A 25,037-nucleotide genomic window follows, 5' to 3' on the forward strand; every position below is an offset into this window, starting at 1 on the left:
TGTCCCACCTGATTGGATAGGCTTCATTATACTCTCCCAGTTTGCCTAATCACCAGCTTGTACAAATGATTACTGTTACTTTGTAATAATTTTGTATGACATGGATATGGAAATGAAATGAAATGAAATGAAATGAAAAATGAAATGAAATGAAATGAAATGAAATGAAATGAAATGATTGCTGACTATTATTGATTGATTCTGTCACCACTTTTATCTACTCCTGGCCACAGATGCGTCGGTCGATCCCATCATATCTCAGCTGAATGCAGCGGGCACCAACACCACCAACTTTCTCCATCTTCCGTCCGTCCTGCACTACATGCCTCACCTCCAAAAGAAACCCCACGGGCTCCGCCCTGCCCTCCAGCTCTCGCAGGGCAACACTGGAGGTAAGACGCCACCACGGGCTTTACCCAAGTAGAACTTTAGGAGAGCGCTAAATACAATTTAAAGAATAGAACCTTTACTTCTGAAATTGCTTTAACACGTATGCCCCCCCCCCACTTTTTTCACTCCGGAAGTGCGTAAGTGGCACTAGTGGCACAAGAAAGAAAATAGATAGAAACCTTGAAAGTGCGGTAAGGCTTTGTTTTTGCACTGAAGACCTTTTTTTTTTTTTTTTGCCTCTCAGCTGAAGAAACCCTGAAGTTGCACCTACAGAAGTTGCGCTGAAGACCTTTTTTTTTTAAACTTTTTGCTTGTCAGCTGATGAAACCCTGAAGTGCCCCCCCCCCCCACACTTTTGAAAACGTGGCGCCGGCCATGATTATATAGATCGGTTACACACGAGAGAAAATTCTTAACTTGAATCATCATTGTAAACTGTGATTAGAATTTGAATTCTCGAGCGAAGGCGTTACGTAATCCTTGGTGACTTGTCAATCAAAACAACGAGGTTCTATAGCGTACGATCGAGTGCATGCATGCGGCGCGCGTATTATCTACGGCAGTGCTTGAAGGGTCACGTAAGCTCCGCCCCTCAAAAGATGTTTTGGAGGTCAAGCATTACACATGCAAATTTCGCACCGTAATTTGAGTGAAACTTCACTGAAATTCACCTCCAGACTAGAATTTGAAATGGTGATTGTGATTAGCATTCGTGATTCTAATTTGCTTCCACACGTGCTAAAAATTTGTCATTAGAATCATTTTTCACTGGAATCATCATTCAAATGATGAATTTTTGACCGTGTGTAACCGCTCTTAATAGAGGAACTGACAAGGAAGTCACATAATCTCATAGACCAGGGTTTCATGGTCAAGTTACCAACCCAATTATGTCATTGCAGTGAAATATATATATCCAGACAGTTGAACGAAACGTAATGTTTTGTTTCTAATTTCATGTTTTGTTCCAGAATTCGAGCTGAAACTTCAAAAGTATTGTGTACTGCAAAACATGATTATCTGAGAGATAATTAGAGATATCGTTGGCTGTTAACATAAGGAAGGGTTGTAAAACTCCTATCACATTGTCTGCCTGTGTTGGGTAGACGCTAGTGGTGTCAAGTCGTATCACAGATTGGAATGTGACATTCTTTACCCTACTTCAGGGTCCAGAGGTTATGTAAAAGACCATACACTATCATTCAATCTTGGAGAAACTTTGATTTCTCCTATCTCATTTGTAAATAAATCATATTTGTAGTGATCAGATCTGTGACATGTCAATTATTATTAAAGGCTTCTCATTTGAATTTCAGAGAATTTTAGGTAGTTTGTTTTTGCTGTAGGTTTCCTTTCTGGTCTTGCAGCATTGCCTCAACAAATGTGCATGATATCACTACTTGATTCTTTGATTTAATTTGATTTGATACACTTTCAAACACAAGTATCAAACGGACCTCACAGTCATTCTGAATTTGAAGAAAGTCTTCCTAATTTGAGTCCATGTCAAGTCCATGTTATGAATGTCAGATTCTTCATTACATTGTTATAAATCTGTAAGAAAAAGGCAATGTATATTGATGTACAGCGTGAAATTTTTGTAAATTTTTTCTCAAAATGTTTTTGAAGATGTCACTCAGATACGATGGGTGCTCTCGTACAAGGCACAGATCACCAGTAGCCCAAAGATAATGTACGCGTGATCCTGTGTTGAAGGCATTGCATACATGTGCAAAATGTAGCCAGCAGCCGTACGAGATACAGTGTACAGTTCACACACTGTTCGTGTCTTGTCTTTATGGCACAATGGCCAAACAGGGTCCCTTCTCCTCTCATCTGTATAGAATGAAGCTTTCTTTCCTTCTTTCAAGCATTGCCCAACAAAGGTCACAAGCCATCAGACAGAAGAAACTGGTCACTTCTGACAGTGTAATTGAGTTTACAGGAAGAGCATGTCTTCCAAAGTATCCACCTGATATGAAAGTCACGAAATAAATGACATCAGTGCCGGCCTTCACCTTTGTATTGTAGTCCATGGGACGGTTTATGCTGTAGGCATCATTCTGCATTTGAGGAAAGACTGCTTCATGTTTAAATTGACTTTTGTTGAAAAGACTATTAATGTCGAGCCTACAGAATGATGGAATTTTGTTATTCTATTCAAACAAGAAGAGATCTATGTTGTAGAAGTTCAGGAAGCTTTAAGTTTACATGTACAAATGTGGTACTTGTATTACGGCTGGTGTATTTCTATCTATTCAAAACGTGAAACCCTAGAGCCAAAATTCACAATATTTTTGTAGTTCTGATAAAATCCATGGTTTCAATTTAGCACATGGAGTGAAACAAGCATGAAAAGGCGAGCATCACATATTGTGAGTGTCAGCTGGCATTCTTTTAATTGGATTTTTCTTTGCATGTAGTGCCATATCATGTGCATAAATTTACGAGAGTGAAATTCAAGTAATCCATGGACTGGATTTAAAGTACAGTGTACCTTTCCTGTTGTCAAACACCACGATCTTGAAGGATTTTATATTATGAACAAACAAACAAATTATTTCAAGAAAGAAAACGAAGCTAGACAAGGCAAAATTAGTCTGTGACGTGACCATATCTTAAAGGCATAATTTACCATTTGCATATGAAACAAAAACCCAGCTTTAGTGCTTCAAAATAGTTCTAGAATGTGGGATAGGGATAGAAACAACCGCTGTAAAAATTTGAATCAGTATAAGGCCAAGTAAAAAAAGAAACCAGTTTCTCGTCCTCGCGCGCATCGATTTTGGCCGCCGCATCGATTTTTTTACTATTTACTATTTTCAAAATGGCGCTGAAAATACCAAGAAATTCATAATTCTCGTCCCAGCCCGCTCCCCGCCCGCATCGATTTTCAGTTGCCGCATCGACTTTTTTTATATTTACTATTTTTTCGGCCGTGTCTGTAACTTGCTAGCTGTCCAAATCGGGTCCCCAGGCCATCGCACGCATGAACACATTCGAATGTGTAGAGGCCCGTACACTCTGCTCTGTAACGTTGCATCTGACGGCGATGTATTTTGAAGAGAAAATGAGTGCGCTTTTCCAGCAAATGTGGAATTATAAAATGGGTGTATCTACAAAATGAATAACTTTTCCACGGATTCTGGTTTGTATCGTATTTCTGCGGGATACTTTTCTTTACGACGTAACACGGACACGGCCGTGAATCGTAACATCTGTAGTGTGGTATACAGGGCAGGGGAAGCTCGGTATATAAAACGAACACTGCTATAACGAGATATCGGTTATTACGAGGAAATTTTCCCGGTCCCAAATTTCCTTCCACACAAGTCCATGTAAAATGCTACTCTTATAGCGAGATTGGCTATAACGAAATAACTGCTATAACGAGATAAATTTTGTGATTTCCAAACAAAGAAAAACATAGCCAATCAAACCTGATATAGCGAGGCAAAGCAAAATGTCTTCGGGTAAAGCTTAACTTCGCCTGTGCTATCACGGTCCGAGATTGTAAAGCTCGATGCGCCAAAAACTGTCTTGTACACACACATTTTCTTCATGACAGTTCACTCTACAGCTAGCACCGCATGTTGTACGTGTATGTGTGTGTGTGTGTGTGCGCACTGATACATGCAGAAAATGTGGTGGGACGGCCGTATACATGACATCATCATGACGTTTAGCAAGTGTGAGGCAATCTGATGCTGTGATTGGCTTTCTACGTAGGGAATTCCCCATCTACACACACACATATATGCAGTCATAATGTACATACAGAATGTGTCACACACACACACAGCATTGTGCAGACCATATTCAAGCTTTCCACACACAACACCCATACCATAACCACATACTAATCCACAGACGATCTTCACACAATCGCAAGCTATGTAGATTTACAAATTCAAACATCTATTCTACAATTGATAAGAAAAACATTCTTGATATCGGATTTCATTGGCGAAAAAAAACATCTTCTTACCCATAAAGGTGAGTACTTACCTCACACACATTAGCAAGTTATCAGTATTGATTGAAAGATGATGGGTAGTCCCATGTGTGCAAATTAATGTCTTTATGTTATGCCTTCTTTTATTTCTACTGATATAACGAGATATCGGCTATAACGAGGAACACGACTCGTACCCGACCATCTCGTTATATCGAGTTTCCACTTGTACAATCATCATCCAAATGATGAGTGATTATCAAATGTCTTTTTAGAACATGAAGAAACATCTTTGTTTAATGCTATAATGCCATAAATCGTATCATTTTGACATCCATCTGCAATTGTACAAGCCAGTTTCCAGTTGAATGTGCTACGATTGTACTGTGAAGAAATGCATATACATACACTGTACCAGCTGTGTGGACACAAAATGTCACAAACACAATAATAAACAAAGCAGTGTTTTGAATATAATGGAATTTATTTCAGTCGTACATTTGTTGAAAGACATGTTTTATACCTGTTTCAATTAATAGCACAATACATCAGAATTGCAAGTACACTGGTATCAGAAATGCCATTACAACACTAAATACCAGTATTAAGATGGTCATTTTCCCTTGACATCTGTAATGGAAAGAAAAAGCAAATGTATTTCTGCATGCATGAAGTTTCATTTCAAGTATGGTACATATATCTATTTGTTTGAAAATGTTTGAGAGTGCAGGCAAGACATACACGTGGGACCTGGTTTTTCATAACACAGCTACCACTTAACAGAGTGATATTTCATTTCATAAATTGGATATAGAAAATAGTAAAGCCCTCTCTCGTTACTTTTCTCAGAATTACCGGACGAGAAACACATATTACTTTCATTTTGACAATTCTCGAAAAAATAGTAAGATATCAAATAGTAAGGACCTCCCTCATCGCCTTGCTCAAAAAACCCGGACGAGAAACTACTTTCTTTTTTTACTTGGCCTAATTAATGTTAAGTGTTGCTAAATATACACTGTACAAAATGTGAACAATAGTTATAATAAAAATGTTTCTCGACTAAACCATACACAGTTATGGTTTATTGAAAAAAATCGTGATATCTCCTTACATTTTAGGCTTTATTGCAAAATTTTTACATGGTAGGATGTTTTGTAATACAACTGACCTACACATATGTATCAAATGTGATATCTCAAGCATTTTCTAAATCACTGCTCCCAAGGGTAAACTGAGACATATATGGAGAGGTCTCCGAAACCAACTGGAGACTGGAAAGAGTCTCAAAATAAATGAAACGTGTTCAGTTCTCTCCCAACTCTGCAGAGACCAGGCTAGTCTCTGTGAGAGATGTTGCAGAGACGTCGCAGAGATCTATGTCTCTGCTACTGGCGAGACTTGAGTTGCCGCCATGTTGCCACCTAGACTCCAAGCCAGTGAGATATATATCCACATTTAAGCACCATCTTTCTTCTACCCGCACATTATCATTGCCACTGCCTCTACATCCATACCAGGATCTTGATGAGTGCTTGGGGTAGGGTTACCGAAAAAAAACAGAGGAAATTTGTCCATGTTCGGTGCTCAGCAATTTAATCACTGAATCATTATTGGAACGAAATATGAGTGTCCTTCCATCAAGGGCATATTATTGCTTTTACTGTTTGTAATGAACACAAGTCATGAAGCAGGATATCAGATTACTTCAGCTAGTACAAGTGGTTTGCAGCTGCCTATTCAATAACCTTGCCCATTGCACACTGCCTTCTAAACCATCAGCTCATGTTCCCCTGGTTTCTCTGTAGAAAAGCTGGCTGAAATTCCCTTCTATACAAACGCTGTACAACTGTATGTGGGAACAGATCCCTTTTATACCACGTCCACGAGATTGACATACAGATTCAACTGCTGTTGAACCAGTGAAAAGAAATTTTCTGCTCATTACTAGCAATTATCACCAATAAATTTCCTCACTTGCGATTTAAGACTTGATGACATGAAACCAATGAAATCTGAAAAGAGAAAATCATTCTCAGCACAAAAGAGTACATGTCTTGATGTCAGCTAACTCTAGCCCACTCTACGTGTACGGGTCTGTGTAACCATGGATACTGTGAATGTATTGTTGAGATGGAGAGCATTTCAAAAGGAGATTTCTTGTTCAAATATTTGTTGGTGTTTCTTCAGTGTTTGTTGTTGGTGTTTTTTTTTTTTTTTTTTGGGGGGGGGGGTGGTTTTCCTGAGAACTTCTGTCTTTGTGACCACAATTAATTTCAGGTGATCAGTCAGCAGGATAAAGAAGAGAACAGATAGGATACTTCCAAAGTTTTGTGAGCTTTGAAATTGAAATTGCAATTGAAAATTTCTACTTGTTTGATGATTTGTTCATGAAACAATATAATGCAGTCACTTTAACCATTGATTACACGTCCAGACAAGTAGACAGATACCCTCACGCCCCGAGGTGCAGTGACATGCGCTCACATGCTGCCTTTGCAATGCAGTTAAACAGTCCCACATGTTCAACCTTATGTTGGATCGTAAGGGTGTGGAGAACTGCAGGGTTTCTGCAATTTGATGGCTTCCTGTACCCCGCCAGTGATAAACTTGACCCCGTAGAGCAGAGCAGAGTTTCCTTTGTATGCCGTTGACCTCAGGTCATTCTGAGCAAAGTCTAAAACAGACTGGGTATGCAGCGTCTGTTCTTCCCAGTGCTTAAACTTGTCAGAATAATGTAGTAATGTAATCGTACTTTACATGGATTAGATTTACATGGGTTAGATTTCACAGTTGGTGTTGCTCGTATGTCTTCTATCATTTGCAACAAGGGTCCTTCCTGTTGCAGCATTTCTTACATGAAAAGCAAGGGAGCTGCTGATATTGGCTAGGTAAAGGTCCAGTGCTGCAGCTGAACGGGACTCTCCTTGCCGTGAATATGGAAATGAAAACTTCCATTGATTGCTGGGTGTGGCATTTGTTCATGGTCATACTGAATTGATTGTATGGTACATGTAACAGTTTGAGCTTTATTGATTGTATCGTGTGAATGTGACAGGTGGACATGATTTGCCATTTCTGCTGCCAATGATATATTATTACCTATATTTGATTGGATTTTGGTAACTTTTAGTAAGAATGTACAAGGCTCCCCCCCCCCCCCAAAAAAAAAAAGCAACAACAACCACAACAAAACACACACACACACACAAAGAAAACATCTGCTGGCTTTTAAATGACAATGGAAGATGAAAGACGAAAACTGTCTGTTTAGCTCTTTTCTGGGTGGGTAAAAAAAAAATGGAAGATGGAGATTTTTCCTGGCAAACGTGCAAGTAAGGACATTCCTTCATCTGACTCTCAAATGCAAACATTGTGCTTGGCGTGCTCTAATGTCATTGAGTGATGCTGTAATGCTGTTAGTGTCGCAGCAAATCTGAGTCATCTATGCAAATTTATTCCATCCGTTCCTGGTACGCCCCTGCAGTGCCAGCAGCAATGTTTTCCTCCAGCTTGAGTGAATATGTAATGTGCATATTAATGAGCTTCCTTTCATGTGGTGGGGTCATTCCTGTTGTAACGACTCTGGCACCACTTGTGTGTGGATCGATTCCGTCTTTATCCGTGTAGTCATTAGTAGCGGAGGAAGAATTGATGAATTTACGCAGTAGAAGCGGGGAGATATAACAAAACATGCAGCTAGGCAATGTGAATCTGGACTGTCCATTGTTTTTAATAGTGCATGCGTCTCATCTACAACACAATTCACAATTGAGAGACAACCCATTGTAATACTATGCAGTGTGGAAATGTGATCGTAGAAGTTGAAGTCTCAGAATAAGTGTTGTGTTTAACCATTGTCCGCATATTGTATCAATTACCACCGAGTTCAAATTCAAATATCATTGCTACAAAACTGATAAGCCCTCTCTTCTTGTTTTAATATTGTTTTTCTGTAGTTTCTAATAAATGGCATATTTAACCCTTTTTGATATATGTTAGCACAGTTTGGGCCATAACTCTAACCCAGTTATCTTATAATGTGTGTTTATATGGCTCACAGAGGGTTTATGCTAATCATAAATCAATCATTTGCACTGACAAAACCGTTTTCAATGTCGTGTGCAGTAGCTATTAACAGTTTGGTGTTTAAATGCAATGGATATGGAATTTGATAATGGATGCAAGAACCTGCTGGTACAGTGTATGTTCAAAGAGCTGGTCTTGTATTGTCTTCTGTTGTAGAGAATTTTACTTGAAGGCTGTTTGATTGATGATACTCTTGTATGAATTATCCTTCCCGTACACTGATAGTTTCTACCGGGAATTTTTTGCTGAAATATGGTAATGACATATACAGGGGAAACTCGGTATAACGAACACTGCTATAACGAGATATCGGTTATAGCGAGGAAATTTTCCCGGTCCCAAATTTCCTTTCACACAAGTCTATGTAAAATGCTACTCTTATAGCGAGATCGGCTATAACGAAATAACTGCTATAACGAGATAAATTTTGTGACTTCTAAACAAAGAAAAACATAGTCAATCAAACCTGCTATAGCGAGGTAAGCAAAATGCCTTCGGTAAAGCTTTATTTCGCCTGTGCTATCATCTTCCGATATTGTAAAGCTTGATGCGCCAAAAATTGTCTTGTACACACATAATCATTTTCTTCAGTGCACTCCAACTAGCACTGCATGTTTTACGTGTAAGTGTGTGTGTGAGCGCACACTGATACATGCAGAAAATGTGGTGGGACGGCCATATGTATACATGACATCATCATGACGTTTAGCAGGTGTGAAGCAATCTGATGCTGTGATTGGTCTTCTACGTAGGGAATTCCCCATCTTCACACACACGTAGTCATAATGTACATACAGAATGTGTCACATACACACACAGCATTGTGCAGACCATATTCAAGCTTTCCACACAACACACACCCATACGATAACCACATACCAATCCTCAGACGATCTTGATACAATCGCAAGCTAGTGTACAGTCCCGCTCGCGGTAACCTGTGGGGGTCCGTGTCACTCCCGCGATTACCGCGTATGCCCGCGTCCTCCCGCGTACTCCCGCGCTCTGTCATGCAGAATTTTCGCAAGTCCGTGGACGATGTGTGCGGCGCCAAAAATCGCGACAATACCGCACACAGTACAGGGAACTCCCGCCCACACGAGCGAGTGCGAGTTGTACGATCGCGATTGCAGCATGCATGCACACTGTGCACAGCACAGCTAGCAGCGCGCGATTCAACGTTGTGCTTGTCGTGCTGTTCCTGACGACGCAATGTGCACTGTATGTGTTACGAGTGGCGTAATCACAGTACAAAACTTGTACATTGAGAAACAAATGTGGAATTAATCTCAGCAAAACCCAAGTAAAATTTATGCTACATATCATAAAAGACTAGAAGACATTCGCATTGGACCACGAACGCAACGGTATAATATCGTTACCTTCTCATTTCGAGCGAGTCCCGAGGAGGCATCGAACGGCAAGAATCAATGCAACATGACAGTTTATGCAGAACGTTGAATTTATTTCCAGTCCCATGAAAACAGCACGATGTGTTTTTTGCTATTATAAAGTAGTACAGTATTCCTGTAGGTACGTAAAGTACAGTTTGTAGGCCCACTGGTAACTGACGCACCTGTGTCTCACATCTAGTTCTCCGACCGTGCTGTATGACCGCCGAGTCGATTGGTTGGCAGTACCAAAAATAATAATAATAACAATGATAATAATAATGATAATAAATAAATAAATAAATAAATAATATTGCCTTCCATGTGTTTCTGGTACCGCATGAGCTAATAAGCCTGTGCTAGTTCGTATCAGCTGTTCCCTGTCACAGCTTAAGGCAACGTACCGTACGAGAAAGATTTTTTTTTAAAATTTCCATTTTTTTACTTTACTTATGGCCTATATATTTGCCGTAACTTTATGCCACGAACGTCAGAGAATTAAGTTTAGCAGAGAACCATGAAAACACGTGTAGCCCCTAAAGAACGTGTATTCCCCGAAATGTCATTGATACTCACAACCTGTCGAGAAAAATGCGATCACAACAGCTGGCACGCGCGATCTACAATTTGTTGAGCGCCCCGCGGCCCGTTGCACTGTTTGTTTATTAAATTTGCGTAAGTTATATGAAAAGCTAGGAACCATACCGTGCTCATACGAAAAATAGAGCTAGAAAACAACTGTCGTATCGCTTAGAAATATCCGTAAGGAAATTATAGAGCTAAAAGAAAATTATGATGTCATGATGATAATAATGACATACCGGTAAATGATTATTGGAATTAGCTTTTGTGAAGTGAGTAAATGGACGGCACAGACCCCTTGCAAAATGAGAGGAGACAATAAAAATTATGATTACAAGAGGAGGCAAAGAGTAGACACAGACGATGTAATACGATTCGAAAAATAAACGCATTTGTGAACTCTCATCTTCATAATGATTTGACAAGTTTCGATTTTACCTCCTGACTAGTGTATTCGCTCAGAACTTCCTGTGAACACGCAGGGGAGTTGAAATTTGTAGCTCCCGCGATTCCCGCGTTCGCTCCAATGAACACGGAAGGCATGCAAGCTTTTGTACCTCCCGCGTATTCCCTCAACTTCCTCTGAACATCACGAAGGGGTGAGAGATGAGTGCTCCCGCGTTTACCAGTTTACCGCAGAAGCGCTTTCCACTGAAAAGAGAGCGCAAACTTAATTACCCCGTAATCCCTCCTCTGGTATAGAGTAAGGGAAGGATGCGAGATTATTGTAACTCAATAAATAATAGAAAATAGGCCTACTTTGATGCTGATATGCATGTCTAGTACAGTCGTTGCTATAGTATACTTAAGTTTCTCAAATATAACCATACCCATAGATTATATAGTGCGTTAGTTCAAGCAATTCCGCCTCCCTGCTTCAAGTCTAAGATCTCTAGCTGGTGTATGCGGATTTGAAGAAAATGGTTCCAAGTTCATTACTACCTATATAGTGATGGCCCTGAGCAAAATTGGCCATAACAAATACTTTGTCAAGAAAGTAGAGGGCAACGCTTGTGATTTTGATATTTCTTTCTTTAAATAATGAAAACACTTGGTGCTCATGTAGAGGACAGATAGATAAAGACAGTTATACCAGTTTGTTGCTTGTCTAAAAGAAAATTATAGAGGTTATAGTAACAGAGTTATTATGATAGTATTAATAATGACAGTAATAAGTAGAAGACGAAGAACAGAAAAAATTGATAAGAATAGATGATTGGTGTATTTATATGTGAGTCCAGTACGAAAGATGAATTCATCTGTTTGTTTTTAAGGTGAATGCTGAATACTCTAATGATTTGATAAATTTCCCTCTTACCATGGATTTTTGTTACTGCTGTTATCAAAATGAATAATACAAGGACTTGTAATGTTTTAGGGATTTATTTGCCATCTGATATTACTAGAAGAAAAAAAGTGTACGAAAAACAAAATTGCATAATATTTGATTATGAACCAGAGCTTGTGGATTTGAAGAAGTACAGTATAAAATTTCCGGTACGACAATCCTGAAAATTGTGGCCAAGCAGGACCAGTGTTAAAAATAAAAAATAAAAATAAAAATATTCTGGAATGGATTTGTGTAAGGTTGTATTCACGCTGAACCTGCTGTAAAGGAGTCGAGATTTGTAGCTCCCGCGATTCCCGCGTACGCTCCAATGAACACGGAAGGGGTGCACGCTTCTGTACCTCCCGCGTATTCCCTCAACTTCCTCTGAGCATCACGAGAGGGGTGAGAGATTAGTGCTCCCGCGTTTACCGCAGAAGCGCACTCCACTGAATAGAGAGTGCGAACTTTGAAATTACCCCGTAATCCCTCCTCTGGTATAGAGTTAACAAGTGAAGGATGCGAGACTATTGTAACTCAACTATAGAAAATAGGCCTACTTTGATGCTGATATGCATGTCTATAGTATATGCAGTCGTTGCTATATAGTATACTTAAGTTTCTCAAATAATTTATAACCGTACCCATAGATTGATAGTGCGTTAATTCAAGCAATTCCGCCTCCCTGCTTCAAGTCTAAGATCTCTAGCTGGTGCGGGTTTGAAGAAAATGGTTCCAAGTTCATTACTACGTGATGGCCCTGAGCAAAATTGGCCATAACAAATACTTTGTCAAGAAAGTAGAGGGCAACGCTTGTGATTTTGATATTTGTTTCTTTAAATAATGAAAACACTTGGTGCTCATGCAGAGGACAGATACCAGTTTGTTGCTTGTCTGAAAGAAAATTATAGAGGTTATAGTAACAAAGTTATTATGATAGTAGTAATAATGACAGTAATAAGTAGAAGACGAAGAACAGAAAAAGATTGGTAAGATGATGGGTGTATTTATATGTGAGTACAGTACGAAAGGTGAACGCATTTGTTTGTTTTTAAGGTGAATGCAGAATACTCTTAATGATTTGATAAATTTCCCTCTTACCATGGATTTTTGTTACTGCTGTTATCAAAATGAATAATACAAGGACTTGTAATGTTTTTAGGGATTTATTTGCCATCTGATATTACTAGAAGAAAAAACGTGTACGGAAAAAAAAAATTGTATGATATTTGATTATGAACCAGAGCTGGTGGATTTGAAGAAGTACAGTATAAAATTTCCGGTACGACAATCCTGAAAATTGTGGTCAAGCAGGACCAGTGTTAAAAAAAAATAATAAATAAATAATATTCTGGAATGGATTTGTGTAAGTTTGTATTCACGCTGAACCTGCTGTGAACGCGGGAGGAGTCGAGATTTGTAGCTCCCGCGATTCCCGCGTACGCTCCAATGAACACGGAAGGGATGCAATCTTTGTACCTCCCGTACGTGCATTCCTTAAACTTCCTTTGAGCGTCACGAGAGGGGTGAGAGATAAGTGCTCCCGCGTTTACCGCAGAAGCGCACTCCACTGAATAGAGAGCGCGAACTTTGAAATTACCCCGTAATCCCTCCTCTTCTGTATAATAGTCTTCACAAGTAAAAGATGCGAGATTATTAAGTTTAACTCCAGAAATAAAAGAAAATAGGCCTATACTGGCTACTTTGCTGCTGATTATGCAAGACTGGTATTCAGTCGTTGCTATAATATACTGAAGTTTCTCAAATAAATATGCGTTAATTCTAATTGTTCCGCCTCCCAATACTTCATGTCTGTAAGATCTCAAGCTGGTGAGTTTGAAGAAAATGGTTCCCATGTTCATTATACTGACGACCCGGTCCAAAATCGGCCATAACAAATCTCTGTCAAGAAAGACTAGTATTGGTTAAGTGCAACGCTTGTGATTATTTTTCTCTTGAATAATGAAAACACGTGGTGCTCATGCAGAGGAAAGATAGAGAAAGACAGTTAGTTTGTTGCTTGTCCAAAAGAAAATTATAGAGGTTAATAGTAACAAAGCTGTTATGATAATACTAATAATGACAGTAACAAGTAGAAGAAGAGAACAGAGAAAGATTTGATTAGATAACGGGTGTAAATATGTGAGTATATACAGTTCAAAAGGTGAACGCATGCTATTTTGTTTGTTTATTGGGTGAACGCTGAATAATATTGCTGAGTGATTTGATAAGTTTCCCTCTAACCATGGATTTTTGTTACTACTGTTATCAAACTAAAAGATAAAAACAAAGACTTGTGATGTTTCGAGGGATTAATTTGCCATCTTTTATTACTATATACAACGTTTCCGAAAAATGTATATATACATTGTATAAAATTTCATATTTGATTATTTATTATTTTATTAAGAACCGGAGCTTGTGGATTTGAAAAAGTACAGTATAACATTTCTGGTACGACAATCCCGAAAAATGTGGCCATGCAGGACCTATGTAACAAAAACAAAAAAAAAAGTATGTTCTGGAATGGATTTGTGTAAGCTTGCATTCACGCTGAACCTCCTGTGAACACGGGAGGAGTCGAGATTAAACTTTGTAGCTCCCGCGATTCCCGCGTACGCTCCAGTGAACACGGAAGGCATGCAAGCTTTTGTACCTCCCGCGTATTCCCTCAGCTTCCTCTGAGCATCACGAGAGGGATAAAAGATTAGTGCTCCCGCGTTTACCGCACTTCACTGAATAGAGAGCGCGAACTTTGAAATTACCCCGTAATCCCTCCTCTTCTGTATAATATAATAGTCTTAACAAGTATACAAGATGCGAGATTATTTAACTCCAGAAATAATAGAAAATAGACCTACTTTGATGCTGATATGCATGTCTACAGTCGTTGCTATATTATACTAAAGTTTCTCAAGTAAATATAACCGTATATACCCATAGTTTATAGTTCATTAATTCAAGCAGTTCCGCCTCTCTGCTTCATGTCTATAGATCTTAAGTTGGTGAGTTTGAAAAATGGTTCCCATGTTCATTACTGATGACCCGGACCAAAATCGGCCATAACAAATACTCTGTCAAGAAAGTATTGATTAAGAGTGCAACGCTTGTGATTTTTTCTCTTGAATAATGAAAACACGTGGTGCTCATGCAGAGGAAAGATAGCGAAAGACAGTTTGCTGCTTGTCTAAAAGAAAATTACAGAGGTTATCAACAAGGTTGTTGTGATGATACGAATGACAGTATAGAAGAAGAAGAAGAAGAAGAAGAAGAACAGAAAAAGACTGACCAGTTGTAAAGATGTGAGTATAAGGTTCGAAAGATGAACGCATTTGTTTGTTTAAGGTGAATGCTGAATACTATATGCATTTGACAAGTTTCCTTCTTCCCATGGATTTTTGTAACTACTGTATATCAAAATGCAGAACAAATCAAAAACTACTTGTAATCTGTTGATGGATTTACAGGTTTGCCATATTACATGTATACTATTAAAAAAAAAAGTTTCCGGAAAAAAAATGATTAGTAGAACCAAAGCTTGTGGATGGGAAGAAGTACAATATAAAATTCCCGGTACCACAATCCCGAAAAAATGTGGCCATGGATAGTACTAAATGTAACAGAAAATACAATTCTGGAATGGATTTGTGTATGCTTGTATTTGCTCAGAACCTCCTGTGAACGCGGGAGGAGTCGAGATTTGTAGCTCCCGCGATTCCCGCGTTCGCTCCAAGGAATATGGAAGGGGTACGTGCAAGCTTTTGTGTCTTCCGCGTAATCCTCAGCACCCAAAGTATTGTGGAGCTGGTAGCACTTTCCGCGTATTCCTTTAACATCCTCTGAACATCATGAAAGGAGTCTGAGATCAGTGTTGTGCTCCCGCGTTTACCGCAGAAGAGCACTCCATTGAATAGAGAGTGCGAACTTTGAAATTGCCCCTCTGTATCTTGTCTTAACAGGGGGAGGATGCGACATTACTGTTACTGTTACTGTTACTCCAGTAAAGAAAATGAGTTTGATAACTGGTGGGTTTGAAGAAAAGAATGCACAGTTCATAAATACATGAAATAGACATTATAGTGATTGCCAGGACCAATATCCTGCCAAAACATGAATATTCTACGAAGAATGTATATAAATTGCATATCGAGCTCCTCGCTGTTTGTCTTCCTCTTTTTCTTTTCTTTTGACTGATGAAACCATTTGGTGCTCAGAGGAAATATAGAGAAGACAGTTGCCTTATCGCCTATCGGAAAGGACATTAAAGAGGTAAAAGAAACGAAGTTACGATGATACTAGAAGACGCAGAGAAGAGCAGCAAGATTGATCAGATTAAGGATAGTACAGAATAGATTATTTGAATACAATTCAAAAAGTGAACGCATAGTGAAACCATAGGTTTGCCTTGACAAATTTTTCTTCGTCTGCGTGTGATGAACACTTAGTAAGGTTATGAAACTATGTGACAAGTTTTCCCTTTTCACTTCATTGGATGTCAATGAAATCTACAATATACACTTGATATTGCAACAACGTCGAGGATTTTGCTTGCCACGTTACGACTCAAGTTTCCGGGTGTACAACCATCATTTGGATATTCACCGTATGTAATATTTTGCCGCCAGATGAAGAAATGCATGATCACTCCGTGTCGTGGCAGAGAGGTAAGCTTTCGTTAATAGCGTTCATCAGATATTAAATTTTAACATATAAATTTAAGATCCGGAGCTTGTCGATGGACATGTGAACAAAGACCTTATGGGAAGGGCAAGCATTCTGTCAAGGAAGTGAGGATAATGATATACCGACAAACTCTTCGTGAAAGGGAGGAGAAAGGTAAGTGAAAATAAAGCATGCCTATTATATAATTTCAATAATTGCCTGTGGTCTGTGAAGGCATTAACACTGAAAGTGGTCATGTAAATGAGAAGAAAGGTAGTAGCTCCCGTGTAGTCCCGCTCTCCCTGTTTAACTCTCAATAAGGGAGGGAACGGGTAATGACCCTTGAAGCTCCCGCGTGCTCCCGCATTTTGTAATCACAATACAGGCAAGTTGATTACGACCTTTGTTGCTCCCGCGTTTTCCCGCGCCCCTTCTCTCGATACAGGAGGGGTAATCAGCTTTGAAGTTCCCGCGTAATCCTGCACACCCTACTTTCAATACGGGCGGGATACGAACCTCGTCACTCGTGTAGTCACGCACTCTGGATATCACTTATGAAGTATCAGTTGGGGGAGGGGCACTCTCTACTCTCAATACAGGAGGGGGATACGAGCTATGTCACTCATGCGAAAATGAGAAAGGGATATACCCCGTGCCAGAAAATAATTTTCTATCACACCATGATGCGTTAACTATAGTATATACCATTATCGCTAAGTGATTTAGGCCACTAAAAAAGAGTGGAAAAAAAAAGAAAAAAAATGTAGGCACTTTGTATTATGGTACTGTTAGATCAAAGATTCAGAGCTTGTGAAATTGAAGAAATGCAATTATATCTAATTGAAAAAAGGGATATAGTAAACAAAAATTATATATCACATTTTACTGTATCTATTTGATGATCATGATTTCAAAAATGTTCAGGATATCACTTTTGGTGCAAATGTGTATGTCAGTTGTATCACAAAACATCCAACCATACTCTTTTTTTTTTCAATAAAGCCTAAACTATAAGGAAATATCGCTATTTTTCTCATTAAACCATAACTGTAGAGAAGAAAATGTGAGCAAGAATATTTCATTGCTTATTGTGCAACACAATCTTTTTTTTCGAGAAAAGTATGAATGTGAATTTATTGCCAAAGATTGACGAACTTTCCCCAGAAAATGTGTCTCGGAGCAAGTGCATAAATTATAAAAGAAATAGAAAGGCTTTTTGTTATTTCTCTGTTGGTCTACGATGTTTCATCACCTGATTAAAAAAAAAAGGAAATGTAAACGGGCACAAAATAATACGGCAGGGGTACGAGCTTTATAGTAACTCCCGCATTTCCCGCACAACACGCTCTCAGTACGGGAGGGGTACGAGCTTTGTAACTCCCGCGTTTCCCTCACACCCTGGGGTGGGATACGATCTTTGTTATCCGAGCTTTGTAACTCCCGCGTATTCCCTCAACTTCTATTGTGCAACACATTTTTTTTTCGAGAAAAGTATGAATGTGAATTTTGTTGCCAAAGATTGAAGAACTTTACCCAGAAAATGTGTCACAGAGTAAGTGCACAAATTAGAAACGAAATAGAAAGGCTTTTGTTATTTTTCTGTTGGTCTACGATGTTTCATCACCAGATTAAAAAAAAAGAAAAGAAACGTAAAACGGGCACAAAATAATACGGCAGGGGTACGAGCTTTATAGTAACCCCCGCGTTTCCCTCACACCCTGCTCTTAATCCGGGAGGGGTACGATCATTGTTATCCGAGCTTTGTAACTCCCGCGTATTCCCTCAACTTCCTCTGAGCATCACGAGAAGGATGAGAGATTAGTGCTCCCGCGTTTACCGCAGAAGGGCACTCCACTGATGAACCTCCTGTGAACACGGGAGGAGTCGAGATTAAACTTTGTAGCTCCCGCGATTCCCGCGTACGCTCCAGTGAACACGGAAGGCATGCAAGCTTTTGTACCTCCCGCGTATTCCCTCAACTTCCTCTGAGCATCACGAGAGGGATAAAAGATTAGTGCTCCCGCGTTTACCGCACTCCACTGAATAGAGAGCGCAAACTTTGAAATTACCCCGTAATCCCTCCTCTGGTATAGAGTTAACAAGGGAAGGCTGCGAGATTATTGTAACTCAAGGAATAATAGAAAATGGGCTTACTTTGATGCTGATATGCATTTCTCGTACAATCGTTGCTATAGTATATTGAAGTTTCTCAATAATAACCGTAAGGAAGTAGATTGAGCGCAACGCTTGTGATTTTTTTTTCTTTTTTCTCTTGAATAAAGAAAACACTTGGTGCCCATGCAGACGAAAGATAGAGAAAGATAGTTAGTTTGTTGCTTGCACAAAAGAAAATTACAGAGGTTATAGTAAAAAAGTTGTTGTGATGATACTAATAGGTCTACTGTAATGACAGTAATTAGAAGAAGAAGAACAGAAAAAGATTAGATCAGTAGAGGAAGTGCATAAATTAGAAAAGAAATAGAAAGGCTTTTCGTTATTTTTCTGTTGGTCTACGATGTTTCATCACCTGATTAAAAAAAAAAGGAAATGTAAACGGGCACAAAATAATACGGCAGGGGTACGAGCTTTAGTAACTACCGCGTTTCCAACACAACACGCTGTCAGTATGGGAGGGGTGCGAGATTTCTAACTCCCGCGTTTCCCTCACACCCTGCTCTTAATACGGGTGGGGTACGCTCTTTGTTATCCGAGCTTTGTAACTCCCGCGTTTCCCGCACAACACGCTCTCACTATGGGAGGGGTGCGAGCTTTGTAACTCCTGCGTTTCCCTCACAACCTGCTCTCAGTACGGGAGGGGTGCGAGTTTTGTAACTCCCGCGTTTCCCTCACACTCCTCCACTTACGGGAGAGATGTGCAACTTCCCCGAGAATGAGTAGCGATTTACGGATACCGTACATGTAGTATAAATTTCTTCACAAGGTTTTCCCCGTACAGGAATATTTGATTGTTTAAAGATGAATTTTTTTTTCTTTTTTTTTTCTGGAAAATTACAGCATGGTTCGATGTGAATTTATTGACAAAGATAGAAGAACTCTTCTCAGGAGATGTGTCACGAGGTGAGTGCACGGATTAGAAAAGAAAGTTTTTTTTTTTTTTTTGTAATTTCTCTGTGAGTCTACGACGTTTCATCACCTAAACTTCGGGAAATCACGTGCTTGTAACATCGCTTCATTCGTGTTACTGTTGCTTGCTGCTTTGCAGTTTTGTGCAGTGGACTGACAGGAAGGTAGTTAATCGAGTCCCTCCAACCTCGCTACTTACAGGGCCCTCCGTGCGAGGTACTAGTACGATGTGCTGGCACGTGAAATTAAATTACAATTAGGCAGCTTTCTTCGCGTGCTTTTCTTCTTACTCTGCAAATTGCAACTGTGACTGAGCTGATTTGTCTGCAAAAACACGCGCGCTGCAACTTAGTGCAAGGATGTACGGTCTGTAGGCCACCAACACAGCGCAAATCGCACACTCAGCCATGCGCGCGAAGCATAGCATTGTTCATACACTGCGTTGATCGTACATCGGGCTTGCGTTGATCGTACATCGGGCTGTTTTGGCGTGTTTCCCACACGATAAATCGCACGCGGTCTCGCTGCGTTGTACTCCCGCTGTATTCCCGCGTATCCCCGCAGGTATGTCGGAAGTGAACACCGATTTATCCACTCGAAGAAGCACGCGGGAATACGCGGGAGTGACACAGGTTACCGTGAGCGCTACTGTATATAAATTTATAAATTCAAACATCTACAATTAATAAGAAACACATTCTTGATATTGGATTTCCTTGGCGAAAAACATCTTCTTACCCATAAAGGTGAGTAATTCCCTCACACACAATATCAAGTTATCAGTATTGATTGAAATATAATGGGTAGTTCCACATGTGCAAATTAATGTCTTTATGTTATGCCTTCTTTTATGCCTACTGATATAACGAGATATCGGCTATAACGAGGAAAATGACTCGGTCCCGACCATCTCGTTATATCGAGTTTCCACTGTATTCCCTGTCATCTAATTTCCTCACTCTATTTCACAGACAGTGAGTCTATTGGAAAATGATTGCAAAGCCAGAAAGTGTGTCAAAACCTGATTCTGAGCACAGTACTTGCATGCCTTGATGAAAAATGCATCCACATTTGTGTGTGTGTGTGTGTGTTGGGGGGGGGGGGGAGGTTTCAATTCAGCTGTAAACTCATTAGTCTAGTGAGTATGTTTTCAGGAAGAGTGATGTTGGTGAGCGGGCCTATTGTGTATGATCTGGAATGATTGATTTGTCAGATGTGTTGCACCGGTGTACCGGCTTGCTACAGCTGTAGGACGCTTTATAAATTTATGTGACTCACTTGTACATTGAAAGATACAGGCAACGTTTTAATGGCCCGAAGTCACGAAGGTGGTACAATCTTGTCCATGGTTTAAACCATACTTGGACAAAGACCATGGGGCGCCAAGTGTCGCATGGAATATTTCGTTAAGAAATCAGTCATTTCGTCGACAAAATGACCATTTCATTATGAAATGTTGTCATTTTGTTAATACAAAATAATCATTTCGTCGACGAAATGACTGATTTCGTAACGAAACATTCCATGCGACACTTGGGGCCCCATAGTCTTTGTCCATGGTTTAAACCATAGACAAGATTGTACCACCTACGTGAATTTGGGCCCAAGTGCACATGTTATGAATGTGTGATTGTCTTGTGTGTGTCCAAAAGTTACGGACTGAGAAAAATGTGAATGAATTGAATTGGCCTATTTGATATCATTACCATCTAAATTTCACAACTTGCATCTTGTTGGCCAACACAGGGCTATATTAACTCGAGTGCTGCTTAGATATTTACGAAAAATGGAATTGCTCAAAATTGTGTAAAAAGCATGCACAGATTAATGCTTCAACATACAACATATATGATGTAGGCCTACATCACAACGTATTAGAAGAATTTGTAAGAAACTTACGGTGTATTCAGCCAAATTTGTATCCAAAAATCTTTCAGGAAGTTTGGGGATCACCATTGGCTGTCACTTAAGTGGTGATGTCAGGGTCGGTCTTGTGTTGTAAACTTGCAGCTTGGATTGAAACCAGGTGCAAACATTGTACAGTGTAGTTAGCAACATGCCAGGTAAGGTTGATCAGAACCAGCTTCCATGGCAATGATTGGCTATGACATTTAATACACTTTATTACTCCACATTATGATTGTGATATGACAGCATCCTCCAACTCAATCTTTCCTTTAAGATACACCCTTCTCCAATGAAAAAAAGTAAGGAACTTATGAATGGTCTTATCTTGAAAACCATTTATCGGACCAGAAATTATAATCAAGAAGTGAACAGATTTAGTTTGGAAAAACAAAGGAAAACATGAAACTGAAAGTAGTGATATTGATATGTTTGTCTTTTTTTTTCTGCATAGTAGTGCCAGCAAATATGTCGAAGTTGGTGTCAGAGTACAGTAGAAGAAATATTAAAACTTCAATTAGACCTTCAGCCCATGAGGTAATTGTAAACAGGGATTTCTCAGTCACACTCTTCTAGCTGAATGTTTTCTTCCCAAACTAGATTGCTCCTTTGAGTATGGGCCGTGGAATGGGGGGGGGGGGGGGGGGGGGGGAGCTGCAGCCTCCCTCCAACTTTTTGGCTATTCAAATTGAAAATAAAAACAAACACACACACACACACATACACACATATAAATTTGCAAAACCCATGAATCTCCACAGGTGACATGCATAGATTCTTCCCGTTGAAGGGGGGGGGGGGGGGAAACATACTATTGACTTAAACCCCCTCCCTGGTCCCCCCCCCCCCCCCCCCCCGGCAAAAAGGGGGGGGGGGAGTTGGGGGGATGCACCTGTTGATTACCAACTTTTTATCTTTGATGATCGTGGTGAAGGTGGCCCATACATCGTTATACAAAGAGAAACCATAGGAAGCAAGGTCTGTTATGAAAGGGATGTGTGTGTATTCCTTTTTGGAGTTGAAAGACAATGAACAACCCTGGTGCACATCATTGGGTACATCACCAGTACACAAGAAGGAATTTCATTGAGAAACTCTGCATTGTAAATGATCTACAAAAGACTTTGCCATCAAGCCTTGAGAATTACTAAATGAGTGTACTCAAATCTTTCAAGCACACTCCGCAATTCCTGTGATGCGTGACTACCTATCAATTTTATTGTACGTAAAATGAAGATGTTGGCTAGGAGAGAAGATGCATGGTTTGCATGTGCACCACCCATACTAGAATATGTTGTAACTTCCCTCTGCAAATTAGAAAATCCAACTTCGCAAGACACCTTCAAATCAAATTGAAAGGGTACAGGTCTTCTTAATCAGATATTGACAGTTTCCAGCTAACGCCCATCCTTGGATTCAATTTGATTTTGATTCATTGAAGAGGGGGCATGTGCCTGTAAATCTTCAAGGAAGGCGAGGTGAAAGGGGTGAGATGTTCTATCATCCATTACTGGAAGATGTTGGGGCAAGCTGCTGTTGTTACATCAGCAGGACTGTTCACACAGGCAATGGTAGAGGACAATGATAGAAAAATCATGACATTTTGAATGAAAGTTGCCAAGCAACTGTGCCAAACACCCCTAGAAACACCACCACCATAAAATAGATGAATAGATAAATAAATAGATAGATAGATAAATAATTAAATGAATAAATAGATAGATAGATAGATAGATAGATAGATAGATAGATAGATAAATAGATGAATAGATAGATAAATAGATAAATAGATAGATAGATAAATAAATAAATGAATAAATAAATGAATAGATTGATAGATAGATAGATAGATAGATAGATAGATAGATAGATTTGAAATAGATAAATAGATAAATAAATGCAGATGGGAGTGCTTTTTCTCTGGCTTCACTAATAATTTGCTGTGAAGCTCCTTGCTGTGACACTTTGCAGGGACATTGAGAATGCCAACTGCAGAAACATATTTTTGATATTTGTTGCATGGTGTCAATCAATATTTGGACTCCTCCTTTCAGCCATACACAAGATGTGCTGCATGCTGCCCAGGCTATTGTTACTATCCCTGTGTTTATCTAACTTGAGAGAGAGAATCATGCTTCAAAACGCATTTGGAACGGTGTTTGCAGACGTGGTTTGAAACATGATTCTTGGGGAGCCGCGTTTATCTAACCGTCATACAATCACGATTAGGTTGGTGTCACTGCACAGCTGCTTTGCGCTGTTTGACCCAGGAAGTAAAGGTCAACTGCTTACCACCAAACATGCCTCCTCAGTCACACACAAATAATGGGTAGAGAGCACAACCGGAAACAGCTGGGATTTGACCTTGAGATATTAGTTACGTTCAGACGGCAGGCCCTAACCTCGAGGTTAGGAAACCTTGAGGTTTAGCTCTTGCCCCCTAACTACGACGTGTGTCCACACGACGAATCTTAACCTCGAGGTTACGAAACCTCGAGGTAAAGCTTCTGCCCCCCCCCCCCCCCCCCCCCCCGTAACTACGAGTGGGTCCCACTCGATGTTAAAACCACAAAACCGGAAGTTTCAGCCCACACTGCTAACAAGACGTCTATTTATTCTTTAGTCCAACCCTGTCGGACTCGCTTACAGGTACTCTTGTTCTCTGTCATGGTATGCAGAGATAGCCCTGCACTGATGACTTTATGCCTTTATGAAGATATTCGTCGAAAACATTTTTTTAGCGTCGGAGAAGAATATAGAATACAGTAGCGAGTTCGACGTGTTCAGTTTCAGAGATCAAGCGCATGGGAAGAAAAGATGATGTTGTTGTGTCGTGCGTCATAGGTTTTTCACGTGTAGTGTATTTGTGGTGTACGTTTGGGAGGTTGACCCGGAAGCACAGGGAAATTGTGGGGGCTGGAGTTTACGGCGAGGTCACTCTTAACTTCGAGTTCGTTGTTTTTTGTGTCCACACGGTGTTTAACTACGAGTGGGGACCCCCCGCGGCTCGTGGTTAGAGCGCCAACCATAAGATTTCTCGTGGCTCGAAACATCGAGCAAACCTCGAGGTTTGCTAACTACGAGTGCGTCTTCACGGTCCCTAACTACAAGCTCTAACCTCGAAGTTTCCTAACTTCGAGGTTAAGGGCTCCCGTCTGAACGTAACTATAGAATGCTCAAAACGGCATTGCATTTATCTACTCATAGAACGGCGATCGTGGTCTCAAATGTGTTTCAAAATGCCCTTTGAAAGGCGTTTCAAAACGGCATTTCTAAACGCATTGAAAACACAGTTGCATTTATCTAACCCCTGAAAATGTCTCAAATGTGTTTAGGATCGTGATTCTGCCTCAGAAATCTTTTAGATAAACGCAGCCAATTTCATATCTGTTGCAGTCAGTAGACTCCTGTGTGAAGTGCACACGCTCATTTTATGGTGCCACATACACTTTTATTGTCTTCATTATCATCATTTTAATTTGTTGGAGTATAACTGAATGGAATAGCTCAAGCTATGGGAGGCAGCAGTATTCAGTGCCTGTGCAATGACCCAGCAAGAATCACATGCCAGGACAGGAAATAGAAATATGAACGCTAATGGGCACTTTAGGAGACTTTCACTTTCTCATAGTCCGGAAAGGGAGCAAAAACA

The 25,037-nt window shown here is 39.9% G+C and overlaps 1 protein-coding gene across 1 annotated transcript in view; it reads left to right on the forward strand.

Annotated features, from left to right (window-relative positions):
- Positions 1-25,037, forward strand: part of LOC139729248 (alpha-1,3-mannosyl-glycoprotein 4-beta-N-acetylglucosaminyltransferase B-like) — a 159,339-nt gene that overhangs the window by 22,222 nt on the left and 112,080 nt on the right. Inside the window, exon 3 of the mRNA XM_071640179.1 lies at positions 234-392. Within this exon, the coding sequence (XP_071496280.1) occupies positions 234-392 (159 nt within the window). The remainder of the gene's footprint in view (positions 1-233; positions 393-25,037) is intronic.

The sequence above is a fragment of the Diadema antillarum genome, unplaced genomic scaffold (assembly GCF_040938485.1).
Source record: "Diadema antillarum isolate AM-2024a unplaced genomic scaffold, OU_Dant_1.0 seq00000229_RagTag, whole genome shotgun sequence".
NCBI classification, from domain to species: Eukaryota; Metazoa; Echinodermata; class Echinoidea; order Diadematoida; family Diadematidae; genus Diadema; species Diadema antillarum.